This window comes from Aristolochia californica, unplaced genomic scaffold, assembly GCF_029961685.1.
Source record: "Aristolochia californica isolate CCGP_79_NKW_82.1479 unplaced genomic scaffold, dmAriCali1.0.hap1 SCAF_5, whole genome shotgun sequence".
Lineage (NCBI taxonomy): Eukaryota > Viridiplantae > Streptophyta > Magnoliopsida > Piperales > Aristolochiaceae > Aristolochia > Aristolochia californica.
Window position 1 is genome coordinate 455,431 of NW_027182214.1, and position 23,758 is coordinate 479,188.

Sequence of the window (23,758 nt, forward strand, 5' to 3'; positions counted from 1 at the left end):
ATCGAGCTGAAGTAGCCAGCAAAGTCTGACGAAATAAGCACTCGAGGAATCTGATTCTGAAAATTTTAAGCAAATTTACACGAAAAGAATCGGCAGTGCTGAAACTTCTCCGTATTTACAAAAAGAGTAAGTAAGTAATCTCTACTCCATATAACAGATCAAAGATGCATGCGATTGAACATCAGGGCCAAATTCCCGCCTCCTCTCGTCACCACTTCTCCTCCGCAGCGCCCAACCCCGGTCACAGCCACTACGGCGGCGGTGAAACCCACGTCCCTCTTTCCTGCACAACCCCCGCCGGTACTCAATGAGTTCTTCGCCGGACTAAGGTTTGTCGTCCTCTTATGCGCCCCGAACCACTTTGCCTGGACGTACCCGTTCCTCCGCCACGGCGGGAGGTGCAATTCGCTGCTCTTCAGCGACTCCTTCGCCGCGGCGCACATCAGCCGGATGACCCTCTTCAGCGCCGGCGGTTTCCCGACGAAAATGGGAGGGAAGAGGGCGAGGAGGGCGAGGTAGCGGCCAGAGGGTCGAGCGATTTCGAACTTGCTGGCGAGGTTTGTCTCCACGACGTAACGGTCGTCGCCAGCAACGACGTCGATATACTCGTACTCGCCGGCGGGGTATCGCGACGTCTTCTCCCACCTCGATTTGCAGATACCTGTAATAATCCATTCAGTCAGATTATGATCAACGTACATTGCATGGAAATTCTTCACCATGTTGGATAAGATTGAATTTCACATAATCCGAACAAAAGGTCAATTTAAAAATAAAACAAAATTATAAAATATGATATAATAGCTGTGAATTATGTATTTTTAAGTATGTTTTTATGTAAAAGTTTAGATGGCCATAAGCTGTTACATAAATGAATAAGGTCTGTATTTTTTCATAAAATATTTTTGTATTTTGCATGCTTCAACTAGAGTTATAAGAATATAAAAACATGGATGTAACTTGTAAGTACTTCAAATGATATTATACAATAATTTAAAATATTCAAACAGATGGATAGACTTTGAAAGCTATCTTTACACAAAAGAAACTGTTTTCTTCTGGTGTCGGTCTTTCCAGATTCAGAAACGTTTATAATTTGAATTTCTTCCCAGAAGATGGTTTAATTCGTGTAATTAATCTTCTCTATTCAGATTCATTAATATACCACCCCATTTTTGACAATTTAACCAGTAAAAACCAGATTCAGAAACGATTATAAGTAGAAATACTTGCTAGCGGCAGTTTTGATGCATGTAATTAATCTTCTTTATCCAAACTGATTAATCTACCACTCCATTTCTGAAAATGTAACCAGTAATATCAGATTCAGAAACGATCATAAGTTGAAATTCTTCCTAGCAGCTGGTTTAATAAATTTATTTTTTTCCATCGAGATTCATTACGCTATCATTCCATTTCTCCAAACCTGCAGCAGATGTTAATCATCTGCCAAGGAGACTCGCGGTGCAGCCGAGCCACCACGCGGAGCAACGCGAGATAATGCGTTCTGTCGCTAAGCAAAACCGCATTTGACTGTACAGGACCAACATTCAGAAATCAGAACAGAGAAAGAGAGATCAGCCCGGAATCCGGATCTTTACCTGCATCCAAACCTCGCTCTCTTAGCTCTGCCATCAGCGCCCGCCCCTCCCTCTCCACCTTCCCAACCTTCACCATCGCCCGCTCTGTCTCCGCTAAAATCCGCGCCGTTGCATCAGTGACCCTGAACAACCTCTCAAGCGTCTCCTCCGTATCGGACTCGGAATCGCCCTCCACCACCTTCTCCGATCTCCGCTTCTTCTTCTTACTCATCATCCTCTCCTCCGCCTCGTCCACCTCCTCCTCGCGGCAATTTTCAACTTCCATCTCGCTTCCGTCGCGGTGATCTCCGCCATCATTTCGCTCGATGAAGGAGCCGAAGAGATCGGCCAGCTCCAGCGAGCTGCTCCCGGCGGAGTGCTCGCTGCCGCTGCTCTGGCACAGCCGCGCGCGCGCCGTCTCGTCAAACGGCGCCGTCGCGCGCTTGAACCGGACCGGAATCATGACCATGTTCGATAGTTCAGAGCTCGAGTCGCTTTGCTTTCTCGCTTGCTGTCATGTGTGGAGCTGGGGTATTAATAGAGGGGGATGGATATGGATGGAGATGCCGTCTCGAAGTCATGTGATGAAGATGTTGAGGTGGCATCTACGTGTACTAGATGACATATTTGATATACGGACAACTGGAGGATATCCGACAAGCATGGTTTTTAACTTAAACGGAGTTTGGCTTTCTTAGAAATCATGCTTACAAAGAAGGTCAGACGCTCGTGAGACTCCTACAATCAAAGAAATAATCTATTACTATAGATAGGTTCATCACATTATTTTGGTATTAAGTATAAATGATTAAAATTAATTAAATCATATAAAACAATATTTTTATATTTTCTTACAAAGGTTCATGACCCAATCGATATACAAAGGAGTGTGTCGAGGATAGTGTATTAATTGTTACAATTGATTCATATCAAAATTTGACCTAGGTGGTACAACTCATATAGAGCGTGTATTGAACTGATAGATGTGCGTATTGACCCATTTAGAGTTCACTAACAGATTTGTAACATAGGGATGTTTCATGGGCAATAAGCCTTTCTTTTTGTGCGTCTCACTATAAAAGTTGGCAGTAAAAACAGTACCGAAGCGGATTCACGACGTGCCCAATTACCGACCCGCCAGGCAGCGCCAGGACCGCAATGCGGATAGTCCAGATAAGAACGGAAGAGAAAGAGAAAGGACGGAGTAAACGCTCCAACACGTCGGTTTCAGCTGGGACCCGCCCATACGCACGTGGCACATATCCCAGTTGTGCAGGCCGCGTGAACGGCGGCTGTCTCCAGCGTCTTACGTAGGCAAATCGTGCCCATGTAGGATCCATGTCAGCATTTACTCCACGTAAGCTCAGGTGTTTTAAGCTAGGAGTTCCGGTTTATGAAGCCGGAAATACATCCAGGTTCGTTCCTCTGATATGTTTTGTCTAGATTCAATGAATCGGCTCCGGGATTTTGCTCGTTAGCCCGGTTGGGTTGAACTGTTTTTGGGTTCCTCTTCACCCTTGGAAATTGTGAATTTCATTGTATTTAAAGAAGTAATAACGGTTAAATGCTTTAAAATTATAAAAATGATCAAATATATAATTATATTTAACCAATTTCTTTAAATTAAGTTATCTCATCAGGGGTGGGTGTCTGAGGTGGTTCCGGTCCACCTCTCTTGATTAGGTTGGTTTTTCGCACATAAACAACTATTCTTTTAGGTCGTATTGGTCAACCTCTTGACATGGTATCAGAGTTGGGCACCACATTCCGAGTTCAAATCCCGGGTGAAGCGGTGAGGAACGGGAACGGTGGGTGTCAGAGCTAGGTGGTTCCATCCACCATTGATGGTTTTCCGCACTTAACAGACTAGTCTATTGAGTTGTATTAGCTAGGTGTTTGACAATAAGGACTTTTTCTTATAGGTATATATGGAAGGAACTAAATTTACTTAGTCATTCTTTTATTTATTCAGGTAGTCGGGTATGAAATAATTTTTACTCATATTTGATCTATTTAATAACCGGTATATAGGTAAACTTGTAAATCCTTACATGGGTAAATATTTTTATTTTGTATCCATTTTGAAACAACTAGATAGAACGATAAAACGAATAAATATGTAGAATCCTGACATCTAAAATAGTGTGGGCGTATTCGTACTATATGGTATTGTAATATAAGTATAATGTCTCGAGTCGTACCCCAAGTAGTTTTAAGCTCAAAATTGTGTAACATCCATTATACATGTAGTGTAACATGTTTATGGACCTAAGTAAATTAAAATACATTATCCAAGTATACAAAAATTTAGTGGTTGATACCGATGCAACGTACCTTACTCGAATTTTCGTTATTTTTAAGTACATGTAGACCCTTTATTCTACTAGCAAGGACTTAATTTTATTTGGAGGATTAGCCTTTATGAACATGGAGATAGGAAAGTGTCCAAGTTCATATCCTAGTTCATTGAATCTCCTCTATGGTTTTCTTCTTTTGTCATGGTTTTATATAAGTTCTTTTTTTAAATTTATTTTATTTTATCTATAAAATCTTAATATTCACTAACGAAAGTAAATCGCACTTGTTCCCCCTAAAAAACAAAATAAGGGTGTGTTTGTACCAATAAGAAAGGAAAAATGAGTCTCTTGTTGCTCTGATAGGAAACTATAGGAAAATAAACCAAGAAGCACTGAAGTAGTTTTTGATCACTTACCTTTTAAATTTTAACCTTATTTTTTTATTAATTATAAAATTTATTTATTTATAGTATAAATACAAACACCATAATTAATTTTTCCCGTGTTTCTCATGACCGACACAAACATAAGGGAATTTTTTTTCAATAATAAAGTTAGTCAGTGGGAAAATGATTTTCCTGTTTTTTTGTTTTTTTATTGTGGCATAAACGGTCCAAGTCGATGAAAGTTACTGACAATTTCTTTAAATTAACCATTAGATTTAAATATAATGTCTTAATTTTTAATTTTTTATATTGCATCAAGTGTAAAAATGTATGTATTTGATTCCATATTTTTATTATATGCTATTAATGAAAAAATAAGAAGCAATATGATGGATAATACCTAACTTTGCGTCCACATTCATGGATGTATCAATTGTCTTGATTCATTTGGTCGACCTCTAGCTTTTTGAACTCACTATCAACACTTAATACCCCACCTAAAGCAAAGAGGACAGGAAGGAATGCTATTTTGAAACTGGTCACTCTTAGTCAAGGCCACTATACCTAAATTAATCAGAGGAGCATATTATGGTGGCTCCTGATAATAATAAAAAAAACTCACTTAAATTGGCTTGTTCATTCCACTACATCCAAATTTCTATTATTGACTTTATACTTATATATGCATGCATCTAAGTGAAGCTTTATTAAATAAAATATTCTAATAAATAAATTAGGGTTGGGGTTACAAGAATTGGCCGGAATCAGGTTTGACGATTTGAATATTTTTTTTTTTTCGATTCGAGTTTCGTGGTCGGAGATCAGGTTCGGTTTGGTAAACCCAACCCCGACTTGATCCGTGCCCACCCCTAATATAGATGGTAGAGATTTCTCTCTTCCTTCCTAGTAAACATGTGTTACATACCAATAATAGGAGCTACCATAATTTGCTGCCCCATCTAAATTGAAGGATAGGAGCAAGGGTGGGTGCAACCTTTTGGACACGGCTTAAAATCCAAATTGCAATAGATGTTACACATTGGGGGTGTTAGTGCACCTCTGGCTCAAGTGAAAGTGGTTACACTGTCATTTAACCCGGATGCGTTAGTGTACTCACCAGGTACTACTTCAAGTGGATAAACGGGATTATCCACTTGAACTCACCCAAAGAGTAAAGTGGGTGAATCAGGATTCCCATCGAAATCCTATTTGATCTACTTGAGCTCGTCAGGTCATGAAATTTTCTTTCGACTCTTGCTCCCGGCACCCTCTCCCTCTCGGACTCACTCTACTCTTGGTGCCCTCTCCCTTCTCCTTCTTGCACAAGCTCTCAACACTCTCTCCCTTCTTAACAATCATTACACGGGTAGTAACACCCGATTAGGCTCGCCAAATTTAAGATGGATCAAATATTACATGTTATATATCGACAATACGACCACCCTTGGATGAAACCAATCACATAAAACACTTGTTTTGAGTGGAAAAATGCGATAATCCAAGAGATAATTAGAAGAAAAGCAATATTTGCTATGCATTGGCAACCTAATTAGTCTATTGGAACTCTAGTGAAGCTAGAGTGATGGAATAAGAGAAATTTTCACTTTCATGCTTCCAAGCCTTCCCTCATATATGCTGAGACTAACCTTCAAATAACTAACACAGGCTAAACCTCACACAATAGAAGAAATCAACCAAGAAGGGGGGTGAATTGAGTAGTGGCAGGGTGTAGAAAGGAAGGAGAGAAGAGGTGACCCACCCCTGCCTCAAAGAGAGGGAGCCCCATCCCTAATTCTGAGAAACATAGACAAGCAAGAAAACTTGAAAGTTTAATACATAAAAAGAGACCTACAAAGGATTTACTAAGCCGCATCAATATCAAGGTTAAATAACTTATATTTACATAATTAGGGCATCATAAACCGAGAGTGAAGGACAGGATGGAGGTTACAGCCACTCTCCTACCATGCTCATGAAATCAAGTTATTATTAGAGACATGAATGAGAGTTACACTTCAGAAAAGAAAAGACTCTTGCCTGCAACAAATGAAAAGGAAAGGGACCCACTTCTCCGGGTAGGGGGCACCCTCCAAGCATCTCACACTTTGACACCCTTACTTTCTGATAGAACATACAACAAAGTGTGCGACTGCCAAATCTCGATCAGCTATCCTGCAAATGCAGAGACAAAGGAACAACTTTAGGAGCTGTCCATTGGAGTGTCAGTCGTATTAGGAGGGTCACCAAAAGGGCCCTTGGAGAATCCTTTCAAGTCGTTCTTGACTGCCCCAAAAGTGAACTCATGCGGCGAGATGTTCGGAGATGCACGATCAAAGATGGATGGTGCTGGAGGGCAATCAAAGACTGGAGCAGGTACTGCGTTTTCCACTTTTGGGAACCCAAACCCAAATAATGGAGTGCTGGACAAAGCAAAAGGTGCGGCTGGCCCTAAATTATTTGGTCCAAATATTTTCTGCTCGTACTCCTGCAGCTGCTGATGGACAGCTAGATGAATGCACAAAAAAGGATTGTCAGTTTCATCAGAAACAGTGGAACACAAAGAATTTAATGAAAAGAAAAATACACAGAAGAGCACTCTTATTTTGGGAAAAGTATACAGAAGCACGTTTTATTAAATAAGATTGTTAAATCAAGAATTGGATTAGTGAGTTGGGAAAATACCTCAGAGGCTAAGATTTTCTGGTTTTATCCCAGTTCACCCATCAGTGAGATCAGGTAAACAATTCTCTACAACTTTCAGTTTAACTACTATTTTCAGGTTAAGTTGATTTGTATGCCAAAAACCTAATATTTTTCAAGATCTTATTGATGAAATTCATGGGAATAAGTATAAAATTGCACTAACTCAGGAAAAAGAATTAAAGCATAGGATCTACTTTTAATCTAACAAATCCCAATCTCAAAGAGCTGGCAAAATCCAGCTTCAGGATAAATTCCAAACAAAATGGGGCTCGGCTGTTACCATCCATCACAGGTGACACACGTAAACTAACAGTAAGCTTTGCAGATTCTTCCACAGTTTTAGATATTAATACAAGTTAAAATTTTACTTGAGCTAGACTGTCTTGAGTTTTTATGGGGTTACACACAATAAATTGTTTGTATGTTCTTTTTTATGATAAGAATCTACTAACCATGGTAGAAAATAAAGAAAACTAGACAAACTCAAAATTACAAAAATTGCAAGAAGGCCACAGTCCAAGGCCAGAACTGCTATAATATTCTCTTTTTCGAATATTTTAACCAGAGACTAGGTCATAGTAAACTATTGCCTACAGTTACTATCAGAAAACAAGTTATACAGTTTATACACCAAGCGAAACAAAACTGCGGCATTAGTGGAATGAACTGACCTTCAGACAGTTCTACAGATGGCCTGCGATCTTTCACCCATTGGTAGCTCTGCGCAAGTCTCCACCCTTTCCGTTTCATTAGATATGCCATTATGATAGCTGCTGACCTATTAAATTTTGCATAAACATATTATGAAGTTCACAAAACAGACCTTAACTAGAGAGGAGAAGACCAAGAAAAACTGACCTATTTTTACCCCACATGCAGTGAACCAGAACACGTGCCTTGTCCCTCTCCGATTGCTCTACATAAAAGAAAAAGAGCAAATGGTTTTTATCCCCCTTTTTTTCTTTTTTTGCTTCCTCTGAAAATAACTGGAGAAAATTCTTATCATTTGCTTTTTTTTTTTTTTGCTTCCTCAGAGCTTTATAGATTTACCTTTTAAAATTATATGAATGATTAAAAAATCCTATTTTATCACTTCTTTGAAGTTTGCACAACACTAAAGAATAAAATAATTATCTCACAACCAGCTTTAGCATTTCACTTATTTCTTGAAGTGATACTTTAATATGCCAAAAATTATAGATTTAACAAACACTTAATGAGACAAAGTTCAAAGCAAATCATCGTAAGATATCCCTGACATCACATGACAAAGGAAAAAAAAGGAAGATACTTATAAATTAAAAAAATATATAAAGATGAGTTGGCAATCTTTGACATGTGAGTTCAAAGCAGAAAAAGTAGATCACAAGCATCAAGAAGGTGATTGGACAATTTGAAAGACTTGGCCAACCTTTTTGAATGTACGAGTTTTTTGCTGAATTTATGTTACTGGACTAGCTATAAGAAAACTCATTTCTTAAATGCTTTTTACATATCTTAATCGGTTTTTCACTCTGTCCAAGATGATTTAGGTGTTTCAGCCAAGGAAATTGATATTTTAAAGTATGCTATAAATTCACTCATTGTAATACAAAATTATACATTCCATATCCAATTTCGAGTCAAACAACATTTTTTCCATTTTTATACATCACGCAGACTTCTAAAAAATGTTAATGGAATGGGATAAACATTGTCCAGACTAATATAAGAAAAAATACCCTAGAATATTATAAAACTAAAAAAATGGTAAAATGCAAAATAATATATCGAATACTTTCTAAATTGCATCAGGGCTCTGTATTTGATAAGAAACAAGAGCTTAAAACAATAAAGAATTATAGCTGTAGCAGCTTGAAAATATAGTCATTCAACCTAAACCAGCAAACCCGAAATCTTTTTTTTTTTTTTTTTTGAGAAAGGAGATTTTTAATCCAAAGCCTGAAGGCAAGGAAAATACAGACTAAGGAGGGGGAGCCTAATTAGAGGGTCACCTCCTCTTACTCTCAAGAGACTGTTAGTCATGCTAGAGACCAACAGCCATGAATCTTAGTGCTAAGAAACCCAAAATCAAAAGAAAGAAAAAGGAATTCCAACCCCACTCCACCTCAAAGCAATCACTGAGCCTTAATTTTTTTTCTTTGAAAGGTGGAAGCTTGTTAAAACATCGACAGACTTAAACAGGGGGAAGCCACACTTCAAACAAAAAATCAAGGAAGCAGCAAACAAATGAAAATAACAGAGACTAAGAAATTAATAAGCTATACCTCTCATATTTTTATTATGGTTAAAAAAGCACTAGTATGAATTATGATACATAAAGTATGAAAATACATACCTAAAAAGTTGGTAGCATCATCAAATTGCAACACTTTCTCATCTTGGAGGCAATGATATGTGAAAGAGTTCTTGTATAGATTCTGACAAGCAGGTACCGTCTGCAAACATACAGATCAAACACAGACGAGTGAATCAAGTAATGTTATCTTATTGAAAAATCGAGTACATAACCACCAAAAAGGTTGTAAACGAACGAAATAGGCAAAGGTCAACCACCCAAATGATAATGAATATAACAATAATGAATTTATTTGAGAATAATATAAATAATAATGACGAATGTTAAGAAAAAGAAAATGGAGAAGATACGCTCCTTGAGCAAAGACAAATGGAATACCAATTAATTAGGTAAGGAGGCATACATGAATAAAGGTTTTTTTTTTTTTTAAAGTTGATTACACACGCACACTACACCCCTTTCTCATTGTGGGACTTGAACCCAAGACCAACCACTATAACACTCCCCTTCTCTTGATGTGGCCTTTCAGCCAAAGGACCAGTCCACAATACAGGATAAATATCAATAATATGAAATGATTATGTTTTTTTTCACTAAAGTTTCATTTACAATTTCAATCCATGTCATTTTCAGCCTTTTTCTGTTTTGAATTGGTCCACCCAATAATATCCATAAAAACCTTTTCTCATCAAACCAGTACATAGACATTGAGCATTTTAGACACATCAAACAGCTCTTCTCTTATTTTCTTGTCTGTTGGTGACATTCCTAAATGGCATCTACTATATTCGCTTCAAGTTTTATAATCCTAGTATTGCCAAACTAACTCAACATTCTTCTTTCTGCCACACTCATCCTCCCTAAATTTTGCCTTTTTTTTTTTAATATTCATTACATGCACACACACCCATTTCCCCCTGGTATGACTTGAACCTAAAGCCTCACACTAGAAAACCCCCATGTGGTCATTGTGTCAACATTCATGACCATGATGAATACTTGTTTTAACAGCCACAATTATAACTTATGCCACAAGAACATAACTTACATAAGTTCAAGAGCAATCAAGTTTTTCAATAGCAACTATAAAGAATAACATAGAATTAAGTAGTCCTAAGCAGATGAACTAGTTCTTAGATTGAAAGCTTGAGGCAGTACTAAACTTAGAGTCACTACCAATTGGTCTTTGCTTTTGAATTAGTTGCTTGTACGTTTCTTATATAAGTTACATAAATTGAGTGTTCTGTTTAGAAAGAGAGAGTATTTGTAATAATGGGGCGAAACCTTAGGGCAAGAGAAAGTGGAGTCTGTTCTTCTCCAAAAGCCACCTTTAATTGATAAACAGGGAAGAACTAGACACATTAAAAAATGACTTGACTAGAGAAGCAGCAAATCCACCTAGTGCTCCAATTTGAACAAGTGGGTAGAATTTCTTCCTAGGCTTTTGAAATCACACAAAAAGGTGATTCATTAAATAGTATTCTAACATGAAGGAATCGACGTTACAAAGGCATATGCTCAAGAAGAAAAAGAAATTTGCCACTTTTGACCCTTGTTGACCAAAAGAGACGGGATAATTTTACTGATTTATTGTTTGAAATGTGCTGCAAAACCTTGTCTCATCACCCTTTAAGCCAGGAAAATCGTTACCAGTTTCTTAGATGTCGCAGTAAATTGCATCTTCAAATTTTCCTTCTGTTCAAAGATAACATACAATATATTTATTATCACATTATCTATAGATGAGTTTTCTGCATGCTTTGCTGCATTAAGTGATAGAATTAAATGGACCAGTGTGGTTGGCCTTTGGCGTATTGAACTTCTAGATTTAGGGTATATTTGTAGCTGAAAACATATGTTTATCAAGCATCTAGTAATAATATGTAGCATGATGTCTGATAAAGTTTAGTAAAAATAAAATACACAGATAAATCGAACGTTAGCAAAACCAGGATAAAGCAGTTGTAAGGTTGGTAGTAAGTATAACAGAATTTGCAGAGAGTTCTCCAACAGCCTATGAACGCGGGTTAAAGTGCTAAACACGAATATCTACAAGCCACTAATCCGGAAATTACAGAAGCAATGAATGACTACAACTCAGAAGGACCTTCACCAAGTTTTCCCGCATTCAACAGGCGATTTATCACCCAAGGATCACAATAATTCCTGAACCAAAAATTTTCAATATAAGGGCGTTCGAAATTCTAAATACTAAAGGTGATAAGCTCCGTTTCGGAGAAGAATGCCGTGGCGGACAAACTTATGAACAAAAGAAAGCAGGTTATTTGAGAAATCAAAAACAATCCCAACTCCAATAATTCAAAAAGTGACAATCAGGACTTACATTAAGAACCCTGGAAATTCCTTGCGTCTTCAACAGCTCGGCACGAGATGCGTTGTCATAGCTCCCCAGGTAAAGAAAATCAGGCAATATCTCGGACGGGAAAGCGCTGCTCGGAGGCCCCAGTTTCTCAAAAGAAGCAGGGACCCGATGCCCACAGATCCCACAAACCTCCCCTTCTTCGTACTTGTGATAATGCCCACAAACCCCACAAGGGTTCTCTCGCTCCCTCTTCCTCATGACTAAAAACAATCAAAACCCAGCTGGAAAACCCGAATCCAAATCGAAATTACCAATGCCCAGATCGAAACACACGGTCATGCATTGAAAAAACAGAGAACCTTACGATAAACCATCCCCCCAAAAACCTAACAACAGATTCACACCCCGACTCAAACGAGCATAAAGAAAATGGAACACAATCTTTCAATTTTTCCGAAATCTGAGGATTCGTACAAGAAATCCAGAATTTTTTAGTTCGCTTGGACGTGAGGAGGTCTGAATTCGAAGACGCGGAGGAGAAAACAGTCGAGATAGGGATATATTCGTCCTTTAAGATTTTTGCCTGTGAAATAACAGACAAAATATTTCGTTGGAAGAAATGCAAATTGCAAGTTGCGTTGCGTAAAGCATAAGCCTTCTTATCTGATTTCTATTGAAGAAAATGAAGTTTGGGCCCAGCCCACTGGACCTAATCGTGAAAAGATAAAGTTGCCCACACACCGACTACATTGGCCCACAAACTGCCCAAGAAATATCGAACGTCATATGATCCAATCTATTATATATAATGTACATAACCCTAATGTTGGCCCACGGTCAGGTTTAAGTCGGATCAATCTAAACTTATTCGTAAATAGGTTGATTCAATTCCGACCATTTATTGAATAGGTGTAAATTATAAACCAACACCTAAACCCTTTGGGTTTGGGTTTGGGTCAAGTTCCCATTAAACCACTTTAAATCTTAAAAAATAACTTTAAAATATTTAAAAAATGATTAAATACGTAAATTGAAGGAAAAATAAAAAAAACTTAGTTCATGTGTCATTTTAAGTAGTAGAAAATTAAGAACAAGATAGTTTGATCTAGTTTAACTGTATTAAGCCAAACCGATTTTGTTTGATTTTTACTACTTCAAGTGATTAAATTAGAAGAAGATGGTTTTTTTAGTCAAACCCAAATCCAACTCGATTATTAATTAGCTCAAGTGAATAAACCCGCCTTCAACCTATTTATAACTCGAGTCGAGTTTAAGTTGGATTACCAAATCTTAATCACAATTTGCCAAATCTTGTATTATCTTGGTAGACATAGCATCTTGTGAGCCTCTTCATGGTAGGACTCACATGATGAGAGATGAACTCAAAACCATTTTTTTTTTTTATCACAAGGAAGATCTTTCATGTCTTATTCAACTCCTAGAAATGGAAGATGACAAGGAGAGAGATTGAGTCGATTAAAAACTTTTTTCAAATAAAAATAAATAAATAGAAAAATATTGTGCTCCATCCAAAATGAATAGGGTAAATAATATAAATACTTGGGCACTAGCCTAATAATTGAAAAATAATAATTAGTTTAATGATGATGTCAATGTAACACCCGATATGCGGATACTTGGGTATTCGATTTCACATTCGATAAAATTAAACAATGTATTTCTAATAAATATAAACTAAGGATAACCATATATGCACATTAGGTGTAACCTAAAGATATGTCACATGTGGGCAACCATACCATATTGTCCAATGGCTAGCTGGCTTAACATATATTACCTTGCCTATTTGTCATATAATTAATAATATAACAAGAGGCCAGACATTGCAATTGAAGACTTTGTAAGTTGTGTTGGTCGCTATGTAATCATATTTTTGTAGTCATTTGGTAATGGGTGGAGTTGAGAAGGGTAGAGAAAAATCAAACACCCTGTCAATTTCCCTTTTTTTCTTAGTAAGTATTTTTTTATTAACGATATTATATATCTACAATTTCTTTTGACCTCGAAGATATTTAAGACTCTCAAATTTTGCTTGCACAATTCAAACTATCAACTATTAAGCTACAAGTTGCTGTAATTTTTTTTTGTTTTGTTGATTTATAGGGCTAACACATAAACACAAAATAATATCGAGGGAAGGAGATAAGAGAGAAACTCTAGCTCTTGAAAGAAAGGAAAAAAAAAGTGGAAAAGAGAGAGAGAAGTGTAAAAATGAATTCGATCCAAAGAACAGAAGAATTCCCGTTGTTGGAGATATTTCTCCTAGTTTTTATATAAACATGGTATCTATTTGATAATTAGGGTAAAATTATCTATATAAAAATATAAATTACAATACATAATAATTAAACTTAAATTAAAAAAATAATATTATTAAAAAATTATCGACAAGTGTCTCAATTGACTTGCACCATGCAAGGGATTTTACAAAAAAAAAATTACTTTAATTGAAATAAAGTCTTAAAAAATAAGTAGATTTAAATAATATAAAATTGAAGGTAAAATATAAAATTTAAGATAATTATCATTTTTATGGGTTACATCATTACTCTTTTCCAAAGATTTGAAGTGTCAAGTAGTTTTCTTCGGTTCTGTTCTTGTTCTTGTGAACCAAGCGGAACTGTAGAAGCGGTTCTAGTTCGGTTCCTGTACATTCGAAAATCGACTATTTAGAACCGCGGTCGCGTCTGGATTCCTTAAAATGAAAACTGCCGCTATAAAACTCCCTTTCCCGCGAACCGCTATTTCCTTCCTACGTGAATTCCCTCTCGTTGCATTTCGAACGGAATGACGAAGCGCTGGCGCTCTGAATGTTGTTCTGTACATCCATGATTTCCAGCAGTTTAGTTTGTAGAATCAGTGATCTTCCGGCGTTGTGCATGACTGAAGATCTGCCTTCAGGTTTGCATTTCATTGCAAAAATTATAATGCGTTAATTTTTGGCGTTGCCATGTGCATTGGATAGTAAGCATAAAGATCGGCGTTGATCTTTGGAACGCCTTGGAGATCGTGACCGGGTATGATTGAAATTTTTTGTTTGCTTGTTTGTTTGAGTATTGAATCTTACTGTTTTCTTTGTTGTCTTATTGTCGGTATCGGATACAAATGGATTAAAAGCAGTTGCGTTTCAGTCTCTTATATAAGTTTTATTGAACGGATGTAAACAGATTGTTATATTATATATGTATATTTGCTATTTAATTCAAGGTGTTCAGTGAGCGGCGCGATGTTGCAGTGGATGGGAGGATCTAGGCGAAAGGTGACAACTGTACGTCACATTGCATTCCTTTTTCCTATCTTGATGTGCTAATAAGGAGTTTACGTAAAAAATGATGTATTATTGGCTGTAAAGGCTTCAATGATTGGCCCGAGGAAGCGAGGGCTTCAGTATGCAACGAAATGTACCTGCATTTATTTATATTGTACGGACTCTGTTTGGAAAATGGCAAATATGTGACTCTTTTTCCGAAATGCGAATGAATTCCTGGCAATCATTTGCGGTGGATTTGGTAAAACGTCTTGTTGTTTTTTCTTCTATCGTAACTATTGATGAGATAGTATGAATAAGAGATAACGAGAAGAACTGTCTTAAATGCTGTCCGCTCAGACTAGGATGAAGAACGATAGGATAACAAGGAAGAGAAAATCATGTGGCAGAGAAAAATGGGCTCTTCTTGAAAGGAGTTTAAAAGCAGTCAATATTCTCGTTTTTGGTTATAGAATCCAATGAAATTTATTCATAGCTGGAGTCTGGACAGAAAAAAGTAGTTTTGGAAGTGTGGTTGTAAATTATAGACTCCAAATATCATAGTCGCATTTTAAAATTTAGTCTGCTGTGTTTCTGATTTTAGATTCTGTTATTTTCCCTCTTTCTTAATGGGACGAGTAGTTTTACTATTAGAGCATGAGGTATATTTCTGCTGACATGTTCCATGATTCCCTTGACAACGGTGGAGGACCACAGACAAGAAGGTCTACACAAAACAGGTACCTGGTGCAAGTAAATTAATTTTTTCAAATGTGGTGATTCTATCATCCTAACCCAATTATGTGACTACCAAGGCAAAAGCAGTACTTTGAGCAAAGAAAACGACGCCAATTGGCTTTAAACCTAGAGTGCTATGATGATGAAAAGCATAAACAAACACAATATTGTGGAGATCGTCCATCATTAGATATTGCTAGTCTGGCAAACTTAGCCACACTCACCCAGGAGTGCCGATACAAAGATATGACAAATGGTAATTACTTTGTCATTTTAGAATCATTTTAACAATTTTTTGCATTTGTTTTCTACTAGTTTAACTGTCCTTTTCAATTTAAGTTACACACGTAAAAAATTCAGTGCTTTTTTTTTTAGAAAGATAAAAAAAAAAGACAGTGCTTTAGGAGAAGTCTAGGTGCCTGATGGTCTTCTAGCTGTAGTGAGGCTTTTTGCTGATCAAATCGTCTTAATTTTGAGACTGTCTGAGCCAATCCCTCATATAAAATAATATCTTATGTGGACGTACGTGAGATATTTGCATAATGGTTATATGACATGTAATGTATCTGGGGGTCAACTTTGCTAGATGCTGTACTCATCATGAATAGTTCATTTTGGGTGGAGTTTGATAGGAGGATTGTGAGTATCTGTATGTCTTGTTTGTATATAGAGATGATTAAACTTGTATAATAGGAAAGAATATTTGAATGTGTCACCAATTTAATTTGGATATTAATTTTGTATGGACGACTCTTGAAATGCTTACATCATGCCAACTGATGTAGCAGGAACAATCATACTATTTGATAGTGTTTGTTTTCCATGACGTTGCCTGTATGTTTGTTTGTGAATTTGTTGGTAATGCGTTTTGTATTTGACTTTCCTCTTCCCTTTGGTGCTCAAAGGAAAAGGCAACAGGCCAATGCTCACTGTTGAACTGCATTTTCTTCTATTTCAGTAAATAATAAAAGCCTATACAAAATGTAATAGTCAATATTAGTGATTAATTACTATTGTAAAAGGAAAAACCGATTGTACAACCATTTATTTTATGAAGTAAGTCACTTTTGTTTTTTTTTAGAATATTGACAATTTCATAGAAAGTCAAGTTTAAGCATTCATGTGGCTATCCTCTGTCTGGAGCAGAACAAAGTTCCATATGCAACAGAGTGGAGATTGTATCCCCAAAGAAGTGAGTACTAACTACTGTCTCCCTCTCCCTGTCTCCTGCTGTCTATATACATATATAAGAAATGCAGATATGTTTATACTCGTGTCTATGATTCTGTATTATGACAGGTTTGTTGGTGCCACTCATCCTGACAATGAACCATCTACTCATAAAAAGTCATCCAATATAAATAATGATAAGGCGGATAAAAAAAATGTTTCAACTGACAAGCGTAAGTACCAGACTCTCTCATTATCATTCTACTTTTTTCCATTACATACATAGAGCTTTTAGAGGCATGAAATGATCCAAAATCCACTGTTTGCTTTGGCCTTGTCTACTTTCTTGGCAATCGGTGCGTATTCTTTTAGAATATTTGGTTATTGAATCTTTTATTATGTAGCATGTTTACATTGAAATTGTATCGAATATAATAAATCTCCTTCTTTCCACTCTCTGCAAGGCAGCATTATCTGTTTTTGATTTGATTGGTGATGATGAATTTCACGGCCCTTCAGAAGGAAGATCAACACAAGAGGCACATGTTGCATTTTCAGTGGAAGGTGGGGGTTGTTTGAAGAATTTGTGAGCAGTTGATGTTTTATGATTCATAATGATCACTGGATTCATCACTTTTGGATGATGGGGAATGAAACTTTGAAATGCAAAAGACCCACTATCTGTTTGTTCTTCAAGCAAACCTACATTATGTTTACTACCAATATGCTTTATCAAAAAGTATCTTGCCACTCACCAAACTCTTGCAGGTCTAGGTAAAATAGGAACAGAAACCCCAGTTCATTCACCGAAACAACTCAGAAGGTAGATATTTTATTTTTGAACATTTCTTTTTGTTGAAAGTTACATAAAGGCAGTCTGATTCTGTTGATTTTTATTTTTATTTTTTATGTTATAAAGTGGGGGTATTCTAGTAATTTTATCCTATAATTCACTTTGGGAGTGACATAGAAAGGGAAAGAGGTCAACAGCTTTGATCTCTTGGACTGCTCTACCTCTCTCACCCTTTCTCTTGCTGACTTTCTTCTTCTCTTTTTTCTTTCTGCTAAGAATATTCTAACATAGATCAATGAGTAGGAATATATTGGGCTTATTAGTTTTTTTTTTTTTTAAATGAATATTGGGCTCATTAGTTGGAAAATAGGCTTCCTAACTTGGGAGTTTGTGTGTTGTGTGCTCCATTGTGAATTCTGTTGGATTGAGCCTGGTTTCATCCCAAAATGACTAGCTGCTTAGGAGGCTTATTGTGCACCCTTATAACCCACTAACATTTCTTAACATTTTGTTAATGTGGGACTTTATCTCTCCACACTCCCCCTAACGTCTAGGTTACATATCACAGGCTTAAGACATGGGGACAATCTCCCAATGGAGCACAACTGGGCCTTGCCCATGGAGACATCCTACTCTACTACCATTGTTAGATTTAGTTTGATTCCATCCCAAAATGACCAGCCACTCAGGAGCCCAATACTGTTGTATTGAAAGCTAACAAAAGCCCTTATTTTTTGAGAATGGCCTGGATTGGTATTGTTGAAATATGTATGTAGGGGTATTATGGGCTGTTTTACTTTTATGTGTGTTTCCCCTCATAGGTTAGATGTCATTATGTCTTTATTTGACTCAGATTGTTACTGTTTTGATTCAATTCCTATATATAATTAGTGAAACATAAGGTATTTATGAATGAGAGGTAGTTTTGTCCTTTTATGTAATTATCATTAAGGGACGGAATACCAGAAAGTTGGGGTCGAATTCTGACCCCAAGAACTGCTACAGTTTCAGGAGCAGCTTTCTTTCATCTTCGCTTCTTAGTCTTCAACTTTTACAGACATGTTAAAGTAATGTTGTAAAACAGTGAGTTTCCTTTTCCAATTAGTATTCTGATGTTTGAGTTTTGATTCTATCTAGAGTGTTTGGGTTTAAGTACTTTATTGCATTCAGAGATTATTTTTTGAGAAATGCCTGGATTGACATGGTCAAAGAGATGTTGGAACTGGCATCTATATTAAAAGCATTTTATTACGAAATAAAAGCTCAGTTTCATTCTAGCATTCAACAAATGTTTCTTCCTAAATTCAGTCTTCCTATACTTTGATAGGGAACTTGTTTCAGCATTCATCATTCTTTGGCAAGTGTTATTTCTCTTGATTCCGTTCATTACCATGTAAACTTTTCTTATGTCCTTGACTTCCATTCTGTTCTTAACTCTTTTCTTGATGACTTGGGTCATGTGGGTCAGGAGCGATGGAAGTTTTTTTCGGAGTGCCTGAGGGATGCATTTAGCAAAATGATGATAAGATATGGTTTTAAGAGTCAATTAGATCATCTATTGTCTGCTCTTCATCATGCATTTGGTAACAAGGTTTTGATTGTGTATGGCAATGATAAAGGTAAGTCTGGTGGTGATGTGCTGACATTGGTGAAACTAAGTAATTGTGGTTCATGAAAAAACTTTTAAACCAAAGGCTTAGTCTTCTTGAGGTATTTGATTGGATTTGAGGTTGAATGGATAGGCAATGAAATAATTCTGTCTCATACAAAAGTATCTTTTGGATCTTTGAGGGGAAACAAGCATGCTTCTATGTAAACCTATACAAGCTAGCATAGTCTTACATGATGTGTAGTCTCTTATTATTTGACAACAAGTTGTACAAACAGTGGATAGGTAACTTGCACTATTTGACTTTGACTATGCAAAATGTTTTATTAGCCATTGGAGTCATTAGCAAACAACCCTATTATATGTTACAAGTAGTCTAGCATCTATTAAACTAAATATAGTAACATGCAAAAGAAAAAAGTGGCAGCTAGGTAGTGCAGAAGAAAAAAAAATTAAGCAATGTTTTATAAATCTTTTAAAATGAAGTAGATAAATTAGTCTATTGTTGAGTTTGACTTGGTTATTTCTCCTAATGGCATCTGACAATAATTTGTCTATCTCCATTGCTGTTAACTTAGTATTTCATAGAAAAACATGTGAAACATATAAAAGTAGATTCTCAGTCTATAACACGTTATGAATGGGATGATTTGTACTCCTTATGTTTGTTGAAGATTAATGAGATACATTTAACCAAATTTTTGCCTCATCACCTTTTTATTTGATTTTTTAACAAATTAAGCATGTTTGATATTTTAGCTTGAAGAGTGTGGAAAGTTAGGTAGACAAAGGTAGTATAGTAAGTTAGCTTATTGGTTTGTCTTTATTATATTGTGGACAAAGTGGCCCATATCATTATCAAGAGCTGTATTGGGACCAAATCCCATACAATACACCCAATATGTCATATGCACTGTTTGTGTTGGGCAATCCATGTCATATTGTGTCTTCTCGGCACCCTTCAAGTCCAACACGTGTTGGCAATATGGGCACCCTTGACTGTGGGGGTTACTAGTTATTTTATAATTTTTTAAAGACATTTATCATGTAATTGTCTTTGAAAAAAAATCCTGTAAATCACTTAGTGAATAATATAGAGAAGAGAGGTTTACAACACTTTTTGTTACATTTTACTATTTTCTATTGGCATTGGCTTATATCATACTTTTCTTTAACTTGTTTTCTAATTATGCTAATGCATTGGAACACATAGTCTGATATTCCTATTAGCTACCCCTTTTTCATGCATGGTTTGAGATGCATTTATGATATGGTTCTACATTGTAGGAGTATTGTATTATGTCTCTTGCTTATCTATATACATGTTTGAATGGATTTTGCCTACAACATGCTAAATTTCTGATATCAACATTTCACTTGGTGGCAGCCCTCCAAAGATACCACTGATCTCAAGATGTGCAATGTCCAAATCAGAAGTCCCAAACTGCAGTCCAAGGGGATTTATGCCAAACACTTACGATTCTTCGGATGATTTTCTCAGTGATAAGTGGAAATTCTGTTGCTCAATGGAGGAGAAAGATAATGCCTGGGATGGTAATTTTTTTCCAGATAAGACATGGGATGGTAATTTCTTTCCTCCATACCTTGTGGTTTGAGAAGCCAAAAAAATATGTTAGCCCTGTTCTTTATGTCCTCGCCTCCAGAGCTTCAAATCATATTCCAGCATGAAGAAGCCTAATGCCAATTCAAATTCAAAAAACTTTTCAATTCAAAGTATAATGCCATCCACGGCCAACCCCCCAAATTCACACAGACACTCGCATCCAATATCTTTCTCTATTTCATTTTGCCACCAAATTTCCCTGGATTAAGTATCTTATTTCTTTAGTTTTCCCCATCAGGTGGATCCAGCTTCCTGGATGACAGTGTCTTTGATGATACAAACTATGGTTTAACGTGGAAGAGTCAAACTTTTCCTATGGACTATGGTTTCCAGAGAGACAAAACCCAGGAAATCTTTGATTATGATTTTGAGGATCAGTTTCTGCTCAACAGAAGGTTTTATCTGGTGGATTTTTTTTTTTTTTTATCATTAAAAACATTTTGCAACCACTTTCGTTTAAACTGTTGGTTTTATGCAGGCATGTTGGAGAACGGGATAACAAACCTATTAGAATGTCAGGTGCTTTTGTCATTTTATTTGATGTGTGTATCTTTTTAACTGAAAGTTTCAGCCTTTAATGTGATTCAAAATTTTTGTTACATATTTATGAACTTAATATATGTGACATATCTAAGACAGTCTCCTCTGTGCAAAACAGGTAATATTTGTTTCAATGAATATAGTGATGAGATATGATGTGCTGATTCTTAAAAATGACAACATATGTTTTCTGGGTATATCATGCGGAGAAGTACCAATAGCTCTTGAATAATTGTGTTAAGCAGGAGATTCGCTTTAGATGTTTCTTTCTATCACATTATAATTTATTCTTGGTTACCTCTCCTTTGTGTTTTTAGACCTATGGCAATTAGATTCACCACTATCAAGTCTACAGCATTTACCATCAGAAAAAGAAAATGGTTTCAAAGCTTTTAATGGGCGAAGGTATTCAATTTCTTCTAGAGTTCTTTAAATTTATATTAGGTTAGGGAAGGACTATATTTTGGTGTTTCTTAGAGGTGGCAGGTATCCTGAAGATTTCCAGTGTTTGGATCCCAAGATTGAGCTCTTCAATGATTATTCTTGTTCCTTTTTCGGTTCAGAAGATTTAATGGACAGCATGAGCTTATTGAGGTATTTCCAAACCTTGTTGGTGGTTCTCAATATTTAATATGTGAAGTGTCTTCATGAATTCTGATAAATCGACCTTCCCTGCTATGGCTACTAATGCAGTGAGGAGTCATGCTCATCCAGCACAGGTTTAGTTAACAACTTAGCAAAATATATTGCTGATACTTTAATGTGATTCTGGTCTGTAACATTTTCCCTTTCAAGGAGCTTTTTTGTATGTACTTATAAGGAGCATTAACTATGCTGAAAACTGTATTTTTAGTGAGGGGTGACCAAACAAGAAAGCCAACTTCAGAACTGTTCTCAGACAGATTAAGAGACAGAAATCATGACACAGAGTTGCACATGAACGCAACTAAAAAGATGAAGAATATTTCTGTGGCAAAAGTGAAGTCGAGAAAACTGGGCAAGGTTCATGAAGAAGACATACTTAAAGATGTAAGAAACTACGATAGGTCAAATTTCTTGTGGTTTACAGATGCTCAGCCCTTGAAAGGGCATGCTTCTGTCAAAAGAACTCTGGAACCACTAGAGAGATCATTTTTTGAAGATGGGAGCATGGCAGATATTGCGCCTATCCCTCAACCTTCTTCAGGTACAGAATTTACATCTTTCGGGGGAGAGTTTTGGTCTGTAGAGGATATTTGTGGGCCATATCCATCTACTACTAGAACACACCCTAGAGTGCAATCTTCTCCTAAGAAATCCAAATTCAAATCCAAGTGCATTGGTAGTGACAGCTTCAGATCAGCAGAAAATGTAGTTAAAGAGCAATCAGTTGATCACCTACCTCTAACAGAAGCCCAACCTATAAATCAGTCCTGCGCACCTGATTGTCAAGGAGATATTGAAGAAGTGTCAGGAACTCAGCCAATCGTTACCGACGTCTCTGAAGGCCTCAAGAAAGACATGCCTGTTGTGGAAACTGATTTATCCTCAGTCAGTACAAAGGATAGATATAATGAATCTGAAAAAGAAAAAGAGGGAAAGGTGGAAGTGATTGATAATCCAGAAATGGGAAAATCTCTGGTGTCTGCTCAAGAGATTCTGACGGGTTCGATGGAGATTCCTGCAAGGCTTCTGAAGTTTACAATGGATACAGAGTAAGCCAAATAATTCATTATTTACATTGCTGCAATCTACTTGCTTTTTCTTGCTTTGAGAATGGTTACTGAGATTTTACCTTCCCCTCTAGGCACCACAAATATGCTGGCATCAACTTGTATTCTAAATATGGCAATAGAGGTAGTTCAGGTTGTTTTGTTTTTGAGTTTTTTTATTGGGTTATATTTGACATTATCATCCTTTCAGTTGTAGATGCAGAGAGAGAAACTTCTAAACCTGAATTAAAAACCTGTGGTAAGGGACAATCTCATGTTGAGCAATCTTATGAGATGATGCTTGAAAGTTACGTTCTTCAGCTTCTGTGTGTCCGAAAGGTACTAGAAGCATCAGAAAACAATCCAGTTAAGAAGGCTTGATTTTCTACACCATCTTTTATGATTTTGTTAGATTGATCAGGTGAATAATCATGCCTCTTGAAATGAAGAACGCAAGAAACGGAGTTCGTGAGCTTGTTGCATGTAGTATTGCGTGGGTCTCATTATACTTACTAGGATTACTTCTTTGTGCAAGATTCTGCTGGTTGACATCGTTTTGGACTAGATGCATTGTCTAAATAATTTCGCTTTTCAGGCAGGTAAATCCTTGATATGGTTATTAAAGAACCAACAGAACAAAATAAAAATGTTTAACTTCCATTCTTTGAATAGTGAGAAAAGGAACATAGATGTATTATCTTCTTCTTCATTACTGTGAAGTTGGATCTAATTCCAGT

General features: G+C 36.5%; 3 protein-coding genes and 1 long non-coding RNA gene across 4 annotated transcripts; 2 read left to right on the forward strand and 2 right to left on the reverse strand.

Moving 5' to 3' along the window:
• Positions 1 to 158: 158 nt before the first annotated feature.
• LOC137966262 (uncharacterized) lies at positions 159 to 2,049 on the reverse strand. Its single transcript, XM_068812834.1, has 2 exons — positions 1,602 to 2,049; positions 159 to 661 (listed from the first exon to the last, which is right to left on the reverse strand). The coding sequence occupies exons 1-2, from the start codon at positions 2,047 to 2,049 to the stop codon at positions 159 to 161; spliced, it is 951 nt and encodes a 316-aa protein (XP_068668935.1).
• A 4,051-nt stretch (positions 2,050 to 6,100) lies between these two features.
• LOC137966130 (protein-tyrosine-phosphatase IBR5-like) lies at positions 6,101 to 12,205 on the reverse strand. The gene is made up of 5 exons (XM_068812649.1): positions 11,610 to 12,205; positions 9,305 to 9,404; positions 7,825 to 7,882; positions 7,638 to 7,744; positions 6,101 to 6,768 (listed from the first exon to the last, which is right to left on the reverse strand). The coding sequence occupies exons 1-5, from the start codon at positions 11,844 to 11,846 to the stop codon at positions 6,464 to 6,466; spliced, it is 807 nt and encodes a 268-aa protein (XP_068668750.1). The 5' UTR covers positions 11,847 to 12,205; the 3' UTR covers positions 6,101 to 6,463.
• A 4,560-nt stretch (positions 12,206 to 16,765) lies between these two features.
• On the forward strand, positions 16,766 to 17,272 carry LOC137965498 (uncharacterized). Its single transcript, XR_011116083.1, has 3 exons — positions 16,766 to 16,786; positions 16,894 to 16,997; positions 17,233 to 17,272. It is a non-coding gene; the product is annotated as an uncharacterized lncRNA (long non-coding RNA).
• Positions 17,273 to 22,646: 5,374 nt separating this feature from the next.
• On the forward strand, positions 22,647 to 23,463 carry LOC137965067 (uncharacterized). Its single transcript, XM_068811465.1, has 4 exons — positions 22,647 to 23,024; positions 23,117 to 23,166; positions 23,233 to 23,360; positions 23,443 to 23,463. The coding sequence occupies exons 1-4, from the start codon at positions 22,831 to 22,833 to the stop codon at positions 23,461 to 23,463; spliced, it is 393 nt and encodes a 130-aa protein (XP_068667566.1). The 5' UTR covers positions 22,647 to 22,830.
• The last annotated feature ends 295 nt before the right edge of the window (positions 23,464 to 23,758 follow it).

Excerpts from the sequence above, each read along its gene's own strand:
- LOC137966262 (XM_068812834.1), bottom strand. The coding sequence starts at position 2,049 with ATGGTCATGATTCCGGTCCGGTTCAAGCGCGCGACGGCGCCGTTTGAC. Across the intron at positions 662-1,601 it reads AGAGCGAGGTTTGGATGCAG|GTATCTGCAAATCGAGGTGG; the intron begins GTAAAGATCCGG and ends GGATTATTACAG.
- LOC137966130 (XM_068812649.1), bottom strand. The coding sequence starts at position 11,846 with ATGAGGAAGAGGGAGCGAGAGAACCCTTGTGGGGTTTGTGGGCATTAT. Across the intron at positions 9,405-11,609 it reads GAATTTCCAGGGTTCTTAAT|ACGGTACCTGCTTGTCAGAA; the intron begins GTAAGTCCTGAT and ends GTATGTTTGCAG. Across the intron at positions 6,769-7,637 it reads ATCTGTAGAACTGTCTGAAG|CTGTCCATCAGCAGCTGCAG; the intron begins GTCAGTTCATTC and ends GCATTCATCTAG.
- LOC137965067 (XM_068811465.1), top strand. The coding sequence starts at position 22,831 with ATGCCTGTTGTGGAAACTGATTTATCCTCAGTCAGTACAAAGGATAGA. Across the intron at positions 23,025-23,116 it reads AAGTTTACAATGGATACAGA|GCACCACAAATATGCTGGCA; the intron begins GTAAGCCAAATA and ends CTTCCCCTCTAG. Across the intron at positions 23,167-23,232 it reads TTCTAAATATGGCAATAGAG|TTGTAGATGCAGAGAGAGAA; the intron begins GTAGTTCAGGTT and ends TCATCCTTTCAG.